Source organism: Mobula hypostoma, chromosome 12 (assembly GCF_963921235.1).
Source record: "Mobula hypostoma chromosome 12, sMobHyp1.1, whole genome shotgun sequence".
Taxonomy (NCBI): Eukaryota; Metazoa; Chordata; class Chondrichthyes; order Myliobatiformes; family Myliobatidae; genus Mobula; species Mobula hypostoma.
The window spans coordinates 45,692,661-45,703,808 of record NC_086108.1 but is presented as its reverse complement, the minus strand read 5'-3'; the positions used below and the strand labels follow the sequence as shown (position 1 = coordinate 45,703,808).

The window sequence follows — 11,148 nt, the reverse complement described above, 5'->3', positions numbered from 1 at the left end:
GCGGACAGGAGGTCTCTACACTGGGTAGTCAAAACTGCCCAACGCATCATTGGCACCAGCCTACTCACCATCAAGGACGTAAATTCAGAAAGGTGCTGGAAAAGAGCCGGTAACGTCATGAAGGATCCCAAACACCCCGCTTATGGACAGTTTGTCCCACTCCCATCAGGGAAGAGGATACGTAGCCTTCATGCCAGGTCCACCAGACTCAAAAACAGTTACTTACCCCGAGCCGCCCAGCCACTAATCCGCCACTACTTTATTATTTCCCGTCAGTATCCTTATGTGCAGGCTGGCGTCTCTTTATGGACATACAATCAATCTATGCATATAAGTTGTCTTATCTATTTACATTTAGTGTGTGTGTTCTATTATTATTGTGTTCTTTATCGTTTGTGTTTTTCTTTGTGCCATTTGATCCGGAGTAAACAATGATTTCGTTCTCCTTACGTTTGTGTGAAGGAAATGACACAAAACAATCTTGAATTGAATTTCCCTGAATTTTAGATTTAGGTAGACATCAACTTAAATGTTAGATCTGCAGTTTTTTTTCTGTTTTAAATAAAATTGCATTACCTTGAAACATCTCACCAATGTGAAATACATTAATTCCAAAATTCTGATTGGAGTCAAGTTTGATTTACCTGGCATGTCAATCCGTGATTATTTTTTTTATTTCTGTCGAGATAAAACATGTATTTTAAATTAAAGCAGCAACACAATTGGAAAATTTTCATGGAGAAATGGTCCATTATGAAACTAGTTTTGGTTCAATTAACCCTGAATGACACTTCAGCCAGACTGCGTGGGATTGTGGCCAGATCCAGAGTTACTTCTTTACATAATAAATAATGTCGTATAAACAAAATAAATTACTGAGTTTAAAATTGATACCAAATCTACATAATTGAATTTTTCCAGTAAAAATAAATAAATCTTTCGATTAAAAAGTTTTGTGAAACAACGGGCACAAAACATTTTAGAATTGCTACAATGCTGAAATGAGAATTTTAAAGGTCTTTTCAGAATGCAACATTTTTAAAAATTCCCTGTCTTGAGAGACCGTAATGGGATCCAGGGCTGCTTTTAAAAACAGTAATGATAAATCATTAACTTTGTCAGCCTCTTGGCAGCGATGCCCGTCGCAGCGCAGATAGCTGAGCAGCGTCTTTACCTCAAAGTCTCTGATTTCGCTAGAACAGCTCAGTCTAGTTGAACCTTGCACTGCGATTTATTATTAATACACCCAGCTATAGAGAAATACTGAAATAACCTGACATACACGAGCTGTCCTAGGAACCAGTTACCCTGCCGCCACCGGAAAATGAAGTGAAACCAGATTTCAATTATCGTCCCGACAGCGATTTGAGTAACTACAAATGGTAAAATGCTGCGGATGTTGGCTCTCCGAAACACACAGGAAAAAGTCGAAAATAGTTTGCGAGAGTACATGTGGAAAGGGAAACGGATTTAATGCCTGCGACTAAATGGCAGAACGGGAAAAAAATTCCAGTTCTGTCCGGAACCTGTTACCAGCACTTGCTGATTATACTTTCGTGTGTATGTGGACTCCTTGGAGAGGAAAGTGACAGGTGTTGAAAATGCTTACCGTCCGAAAGTCAGCCAACAAATCTGGACTCTCAACCCCGCAGTTCATGGGCACCAGTCAAGTCAAACAAATGGGACATGCCACGCTCTGAATCGAATAATGTGCGGCCGCCGCTTCCACCGCAGTGACCCCTCTGAGGCGATTGTCAAACAAGCAGGCCAAACTAATGCATTTTCCTCACACTCGTTTTATAATGGGATTCAAAATATCTGGGGATGCAGGGCTGTATAAAATGAGAGTGAAATGCAGCATTCGCCTTTCCTGCTGACAAATTCACCAAATTATCCAAGCCTTAATTCTGAATATGACTTGCGATGCTCTTCAATGACCCACGCTTAACGACTAAAATATCAAATTCAAGGGGACTTGATGAATAAAATTGAATCAAAAGAGAGGTGAAAGCTGCGTGACATTAAATAACGCAATTTCCGTTTTGAATAGCAATGGAGGGGTGTCGTTAAGAACGGAGGCTTGCGACCAGTGGCTGATATTTTTGTTTGTTCGTGATATACACAAATAATTTGGATAAAACATAGTTGGATCGATTTATAAGTTTTCGGAGAGCTCAAAAATGGCTGAAGTTGTTAATTGTGAGGAAGGTTGTCAAATGATTCAGCAGAATATAGATCATTTGGAAATGTGGGCAAAGGAATGGCAGATAGAATTTATTTTGAACAAGTGTGTGGTCTTCCACTTGGAAGGTCAATGTAGGAGGAAAATATACAGTAAACGACAGAGGGATCTTGGGGTGCAAGCCCATAGCGCCCTAAAGTGGCAACACAAATAGACAGGATGGGAAACAACGGTACAGTATACTTGCCTTAATCGGTTTCAGGTGTTGAGTATAAAAATTGAGAAGTCATATTGCACCCGTATAAAACTTTGCAGCTTTGTATACAGCTCTGTTCGTCATGTTACAGGTTGGATGTGGAGGCTTCAGCAAAGGTTCACCAGAATGTTGCCTGGATTAGAGAGTATTAGCTATAGGGAGATGATGGACAAACGTGGATTGGTATCTTTGGAGTGTTTGAGGCTGAGGCACAGTCAAAGTAAATCGTCGGAGTCTTTTTTATCAGAGTGGAAATGGCAAATGGTAGAGGGCACGGGTGTGAGGTAATAGGAGGATAGTTTGAAGGAGATCTATAAGGCAAACATTTTTCACATATACGGTGGTCGGTACATGGGATGCGCTGCTCAGGTTAAAAGGCATTTAAACAGACAAGTGAACAGACAGAAAATGAAGGGATGTAGACTACATGTTAACAAATGCCCAGTTTAGAGTGGCATCATTGTAGGCACAGACATCACAGGCGGAAAGTCTGTTCCTTCACTACACTATCTACACGTGTTGCTATTTTCTGGGAACTATGGAGCCCAAACTTCAAGATCGCCCTGTTCAAGAACACTTCTTAGACCCCTACCATTTACTGTGTTTGTCCCCCCCTTATTTCACTTGCCGAAATGCATCACCTCACACTTGTCAGGATTAATTTACACCTACCATGTTCCACTCGATCTCCCATCTATTCTATATCCTGCTAAATCCTAACTTACTATTAACGGCACCCACAAACTTCTGTGCCTTCTACTAGTATACGGATCATATATATATATATCACAAATAACAAGGGTGCCAGCACTGATCCCTGCGGTACACCATTTGTCACAAACTTCTGTGCCTTCTACAAGTATACGGATCATGCCTCCTACATATAAATATATATCACAAATAACAAGGGTGCCAGGACTGATCCCTGTGGTACACCACTTGTCACAAACTTCCAATACCCTCACCACTGCTCTTTGCTTCATATCGCTGAGAGTTTTGGATCCGGTTAGAAGCTCATCCTGGACTGCACGGGGCATCAGTTCTGGATCACCTCACCATGTTGGAATTTGTCGGATACTTTAAAGTCTATATGGATTGCATTCATTAATCTTCTTAAAATATTCTACCTCCTCAAAATATTCAATCAAATTAGTGAGGCAGGATTTCCCCTGGAAGAAACCATACTGACTATCCCTACCTTTCCAAATGTACATTCATCCTAGCTCTTCGGATTTTCTCCAGCAATTTCGCTACCACTGAGGTAAGGCTTACGTGTTCATATTGTAGTTACCAATGGAAAGCAGGCTGCAAGGACCAAAGGGACAAGATCGCCAGGGAGAGAAAAATGTTTAAGGCTATTAGCCAAGCTCCTCCTCCCCACCCCCACCTTGCTCCCTATGTGTAAGTGCCTAGTGCTTTCAAATCTCAACCATATGCCCCCGGATAGAATAAAATTTCATATTGTTTGGAATGATTGAAATCACAGACTGTGGCTTTTTTCCCAGCGGAGCACTTTCTCACGGGTTTCAGGTGTGTGGTTTCCATGAGGGTGAAATCATGCGGCATAAATTCTGCCGCTTCGAATCAGCCGTGTTTCCTATGTATTAACTAAATGTTGTAGAAGGAGGTGATCGCGCGCAATGTTCAGCGCGCCGACTGCCCCAAGACAAGTGAAGCAAGGTGAATTATTGACAGACAAAACAAAATTGACCGTACAGGGACACATTTAAACAATGTTGATAGCTCTTCATTCCACCTGGAGGAGCTAAATAGCTAGCCCCTCTCTTCCCCGTGGTTTGAGTTACCAGACAACGCAAAATAAAACCGAGTGACCTTGCGCTGTGTAAATTTCAGTTAATGTACAGAGGGAGTTAATTCTCATATTGTTATTTCTGGTTGCTACTTTTTTAAAAACTGAACTGTAAAGTGAAAGCAGACAACGACCACAATGCATCCTGAAATTTGACGCACCTTAAAAAACGAGATATTTCCGTTTTACAGAGACGGAGAAGAAGAAGACTTTGTGAAATGGGATCTGTAAGAAGTGATCCATTAGCTCTATTACCTCGCTTCCAGTTCTCTCGTTTGCTTTTAATCTCTGTTGAATGGACTGAACCCGCCCTTTCTCTGCACCTATATCTCCTCCTCCAGCCACTCGAACCCATTGAGAATTGTCTTATTGTGGAGCTGTTTTGAACCCTTCTCGGAAAGAATGGAAGGGGAGAGGTTTGTGGCGGAAAAAAAATGATTTTCAATCCTTTCATTGAAATCGTTTCACTTGAGTGACTTGAAATAACTGCCTATAAACAGCCAGGCGGTGCAGGCGGAATGTGTATGAATCGCACTCCGGCTCTAGGGATCCTACTCGCGCTTTCTCCGGTGTTGATGTCTTAAATGCAATTTTCATTTGCCAAAAGGTTGCCGGGGAAGAATCAAGACCTGTGTTGCAAAAGACACGGAACTCTCGCTCAACTACCATGAATAGCTATGGTGCTCCGTATCTGTACATGCCCTCCGCGTCTCCCCGAGCTCCGTCCCAGAGAACTCCCAAATGTGCGAGGTGTCGGAACCACGGCGTGCTGTCCTGGCTGAAAGGCCACAAGCGCTACTGCCGCTTCAGAGACTGTACTTGCGACAAGTGCATCCTCATCCTGGAGAGGCAGCGGGTTATGGCCGCCCAGGTGGCCCTTAGGCGGCAGCAAAGCAGCGAGAATCCTTGCAATCTGGTTCTTCCCGAGGATTATAGACCGATTTATCCAGTCCCCGAGAGACTCGGGGACTCACCCCCTCCGGAGACTGTGTACTCAAGAGACAGAGGTAGGAACAGACCAGAGGAGACGACGGCTGCTGACTCCCTGCTACATCAACAACCAGGTGAGGAAACGTCGGGGCTTTTCTTATCACTGGGAACCTTAACGACTACAAGGCAACATATTCGCTAAACGACCTGTAGATATCGAGGACTCTGCACTTTCGCAGTGCAATGCCATTTGATATTAAAATTATAACGAGCCAGTATCAGAAACCAGTAACTCCTCATGTGAGACTGCGGGTCACTTCCGATTAAATCATGCGCTCTAACTCTAAACGTTAATCCAAGTAGATATTTTCCGGCTATTTTTAATGTCAAAGTGTGGGCAAATGCAATTAGTGTTGATAGGCAACAAGGTCGGTGTGTACGTGGTGAGGTGAAGGGACAGTCTCTTCACTGTAAGGCCCTCTGAAGCTATGAAATCTTTAAACCAGGGGCTCCCAACCTGGGCTCAAAGGGACGCTTGCTTAATGGCATAAAAAAGGTTGGGAACCCCTGACAAACTATCACCCCTTTAAAAAGAAAACAATTAATCTAACGTAGAGCGAATTATCACACCTCTTGGGACCTGGTAAGTGTCTCACATTCACTTGGGAATTTAGATTTAAAAATACATTCATTTTGTATGAGGAAGCCTTTAAGAATTTTTTTTTCAAAACGTCAGCATACAATGTATGATCCGTTTTGTTTCACCCATTCTAAGAACGAGGCGGCCACTGTTGTACTTAATTCATAATGGGGAGTTTGCTATTTTCCAGGACATGTAACAACGTTACAAGCTTGCATTCATGGAGATATTAGCATGAAGGGAGTCTACAAAATTGGATGTTTATTTTTTTCTCCTCTGGAAACATTATAAGACAGAATTCCTCAAATCTGCCCCGAATGAGAGAATTGGACGGGTTTTTTTTTTTCACGCCTGCAACTCATACCCCCTTTGAACACCCCAAACAGTCTGATTCTCCTGGCCGTAGACTCGGGCGGTCAGGAATGGGGAATCCCGATTTGTTCAGCATATATTAAACTAACCCACTGCGAAAAAAAATTCTATGTATTAGGGGTGTTTGTTCAGTTAGCAAAAGCACCTCATCTGTCTCCTCATCTTCATTACGTGTGAGGTGATTTCGCAAGATTTTTCCGACTCCAGGAAGGTTAACAAGAAATATAATATTGCCCCTTAAAAAAATTCCGCAAACAATTTCATGGCTACATGGACATGAATTACTTATGTCGAACAAGGGGGTAGAGCGTTTTAGTTTAATGAATGGAGCACAGAATCTGGAGTGAATGCAACAATCTGGATGTCATTTTAACTGCATAATCAGTGGCATAGCAAGCCACACTTGTTATCCTCTTGTCTGTGAACACTTAAGGGTCTTATTATTCTTACTACAAATTGGCTTCCTGCTTGTTTTTTCCGCGTTAATTCTCAACATAACAAATCAAAGAGCCGGCTAGTTCAAAGGCATGAGGCTCTGGTTATGATAATTGCGTTGGGGTGAAAGGGGGGATTGATCTGTTTGGATGACCCGCGTTTACCGTTTCAGCCCCAGGGACGTGATTAATCTGCACAGTGCAAGGATTAAGGGATCAAATTGCCTGGTTACAATTGAAACAAAGAGAGACCTACTGCTGGGATCATTTCTACATATTTCTTTTTAAAAACCTTACTTTTATGAACGTCATTATTTTAATAAAACCGCGCTTTAATAAATTTTGATAAAACACTTTAGTGACATTTCCATATGTTTGTTCCAAATATAGATTTAAAGTATATAGCAATGATCTAGATTGACATTCTGCAAAGACTCCCCAATGCCGATTGCTGAACTATACTGAGATAGTCAGAGGTTGCTGCTCTAACTAAAGGAGCCGATTGACCTTTTCACATTATCAATCAAGAGTTTAAGCAAAATAAAAAAGTTGTTCCGTACGGTTGAAACAGAGTAGATACGATTTGGATTTGGCCGGACAAACGAAAATAATAACGTATAACAGGTTATAAATTGAAGTATCTAACAAATTGTTTACAACATCAACTGGTAACCTGTTATAAATTGTTGGTGACGTGTTATTCTTGTCAATACTATTTACATTCGAATAATGTGAACAAAATGTCAAAAAAAAACACGCAAGTAAACCATAACTTTCATTTGAATCTATGAGTATTAATCAGATAGAAACTAACGGGACACTTTCATGTAAATAATGAGTTATTCTATTTAATTAAAGGTTTATCAAATTGGCGAGAGTTTTGCTGGATTATAATTTCTTTGGATGTTCGGACGAAGCGATTCTCAGTTCAGGCAGATCACACGTACAGTCAAACTGTTTTCTGTCCCTGTCCTATATGTGCGATATTTTAAATAGATCTCACTTGGGTGATTCGTTTTCCCTTATTGACTTTAATCTGAGTTATTGCAAAGAAATAATACGTTACCTATATTTTAAATATTACCATGTATTCTAAGTAAAAAAAAGAACAGCGAGTGGTTATTTCATGGATGTGTGGCGAACTCGCTTCCGCAATTTGGGAAGGCGACAAACTTTTCACGTAGTTTTCCTTCCAAAAAGTTTACAAATGGACTGAAATTTTTAAAAATGATATCCGCCAACAGATAACATACAGACTTAAGTAAAGTATGACCCCTCTATATATAACAACAAATATTGGTCAGATTAATATTCAGTTTAAATGAACGCGAACTCGCCTCATTTGCTGGCCGGCAATCCTTAGCAAATGGTCACACTCTAAAGTGAATCCAGTTGCGGAGAACATCCGCGGTGATCCAAAAACACAGGCTGTTGGAAAAGACAGAAAAAAGGTTGTAGACGAACCGAGCCGATCGTAGAGCACCGGTGGACTGGAGGTTCTGGTCGGCGTTTCGGTTCCAGTTTCTTTTTTGTTTTGCTACAGATTCCAGCAGCTTCGGTCCCTTGCGACTCCCCAAAAAGGTTTGATGAGTACTGGGTTTTAATACACAAGGAAGTGGCAGAACACAGAAACACTGCTCAACTTGCACACAAAGTTTCAGCAGTGGAAGAAGCGCCGTAGTCCAGAATAATCTCCATATGAGCCGAATTCAATGATCTCTTGGGGAGTATGGCGTGCAGAACAATGTCACAGTCCGAATTTGGGGTAGCTGTAGAGGTTTGTATATACCTGAAGGACAATTAGATGATTTTTGCTGAGCTACATACGGGTAGTATGTTAACTGTCTGAAGAGGTAGGTTATTGGATACACCAGAACCAACCCTTTGCCGGAAATATCGTGTTCCACTGGTGATATGAACAGGCCAGAATGTGAAGAGTTGAGGAAGTCGACAACCAAATTCAAAATCTGATAGAAAAAAAAGCAGTCAAAGAAAGATAGGCCCTTCATAAAATTATTCTCCAAAATGCAACATTGTAAAAAATGTATTCTTATGGATTACCATACACAACATTGCAAGCCGATTATTTGCCACCATTTATAATATTGTATTTATATATTTTCAGATGAATATGAAGATGCAGAAGGAAATGTTAATGAGAAGAAGCAAATAAACATGATGGAAAATAATGTAGAAGAGTTGATTTCACCCACAGATACCCAGAATAGTGATGCACCAACACTACTGGCTGAGTCAAACAATGACACAGAGCAAAAGAAGGAAGACACAGTACAGGTTAAAGATGGCACCAGATATAATTTCAAAGACATCAAGAAGTTCTTTAAGTCTGAAGATGTACTTAAGGACATGTTCCCTCCAGGGGAATTCAAAAGACCTCCTATTGAAGTTCTGACAAAAATATTTCCAAACCAGAAACAGTCTGTGTTGGAACTGATACTGAAAGGGTGCAGTGATGACTTGGTTTCAGCAATTGAAACCTTATTGTCCAGTAATGCTAGGAGAAGGGGAAGTCAGCAGAATTCCAAGGACATAGCTGACTGCAGTTCCGGTCACTATCCTTTATCCTCAACAGCTTGGTCACTGAGTTCTGCCTTTAGGTCCCCATCTGATCCATTCCAGGTAGCTCCCAGCAACCATAATGTTGTGGCAAGTTTGCCTAATCTAAATCAAACAGTTACACAGCCTAGTCATTATCCAGTGCCAACATTTTTCAGACCAACTTTGTCTGGAAATCACCCCTTTGTTTCTAGTGAGTTTGCTTTATGGAGCACCATGACCTTCCAGCACCCTAGCCTGAGGCAACAGTTTACCTCCCTGGCTCACTCTACTAGTGCCCTCTTGGGGAGCACAACAATGGTTTTACCTGCCGTAAAGGAGGGTTCCCAAACAACAGCTGTCTGTGATGGAAAAGTGGCAGAAAAATCTTTGAAAGCACTTGGCGAAAGGCAAGAAGGTAAAACCTAGCATCACGGACTTGAGGCAGACTCAATTAATTTTCACATTTATTGATGGGAAATGCAAATTTTAAAAATGTAGACAAATTGATAAAAATAAATCCTAAAATGAGCACTGTAAGGAGGATGTCTATGCTTAGTACCTGTAATTATCTCTTCTGGTAATAAATAATTTTGAAAAATGTTCATTATACTTGGAATTTAATCAAATTAAAACAAAACTATGTTATGGCAATTCAGACGTGACTCTTGAACTTGATTACCTTTCACTAATTTGTTTCAGTCTAAGTGGACAGGCTGATAAAATCAATTATTCTGTTACAATAAACAGCTTGCCATAAGGATCTCAAATACCATATGATTATGAAAGGTTCAATGCAGTTAATTAGCTTGAAACATAACAACAAACTTACCTAGAGTTATCGTATAATAGCCACTAAGGACATACAAGCTTATTGGTGAAGGTGATATTCAAATTATTTATAATGAGAATTATTGATCCATTGTATAGTTTGCAGGTTACGGATTGGATCTGCTTGGTCATGACTTGGTGAAGTGAACTGAGCAGACTCAGACTTGGTTAGGATTTGAATGGGAAATGATGTAGGAATACCATGTGAGACAGGACATCCATTTCTGGAGTTCAGGTTTTAGATTAAATCCATCTGCTTATTGCATACATATTCAAATATGTGTATATGCAAAAGAAATTCCCTTGCCTTTGTCTTTTGCTTTTCTGATGCACAATTCCATCAATAGTGTAAAAATTTTACTGCGCTCCTCCACTTCCAATATGTCTTTTTTATTTCCTAAACAGTACTTGTTTAAATTGACCCATTGTTTTGCATGAAAATGACAAGTTTACATTTTAGTTACAGTATGTTATATATTATGTCCTGCATTCAACCTTTTTTCCCATGGGTTGCTGCTGACTTGGCAATCAATTTCCATAAGCTCTTCCTTTTATATTAATAAGAGATTCTTTTAGCCACCATATCACAGTTACAAATCTCAGTTAGAAGAAGATGTCAAACTTTGATCTTGTAATTGCACAGCACTCCTACAGCGGATTATTATCCACTTTAATGCTTTGTCTCATAAATCACATGCTAAATAGTTGTATAATAGACTTAAAATGTGATTCCCCAGGACTGGGGGAGCTGAAGAAACATTGAAGATGTAGGGAAGGTAATATGTTTGGTAATTCATTTCTTTCCTTATCACTTTTTTTTCTCTATTGAAGATGTTGACTCTTTACTGTGAATCAGTTTCTTAAGTACACTGCTCAACGGTTATCACTCGTGGGCCAGCATTGCCAACGAACTTCAAACAGTTCCCAAAATGTATCTATAGAATGTACTTCCCGGAGTGAATGCTGAAACCAAACAAGGCTGAGAAACATTCTTACATTTTGTCAGTCATCTTGGGTGAGATAAGGTCCTATTTGTTGTGCTTTTCTCTCAAACATACCGTATTCATACTCATCTCTCATATTTGAGATTCTCAAGGTGGATACTGAAAGGGAAGGTGAAATGATTTCCCATAAATT

At 40.3% G+C, this 11,148-nt stretch overlaps 1 protein-coding gene across 1 annotated transcript; it reads left to right on the top strand.

Moving 5' to 3' along the window:
- The first annotated feature begins 4,455 nt into the window (after window positions 1-4,455).
- LOC134355156 (doublesex and mab-3 related transcription factor 3, truncated-like) lies at window positions 4,456-9,820 on the top strand. The gene is made up of 2 exons (XM_063064932.1): window positions 4,456-5,312; window positions 8,750-9,820. The coding sequence occupies exons 1-2, from the start codon at window positions 4,916-4,918 to the stop codon at window positions 9,607-9,609; spliced, it is 1,257 nt and encodes a 418-aa protein (XP_062921002.1). The 5' UTR covers window positions 4,456-4,915; the 3' UTR covers window positions 9,610-9,820.
- Window positions 9,821-11,148: the final 1,328 nt, after the last annotated feature.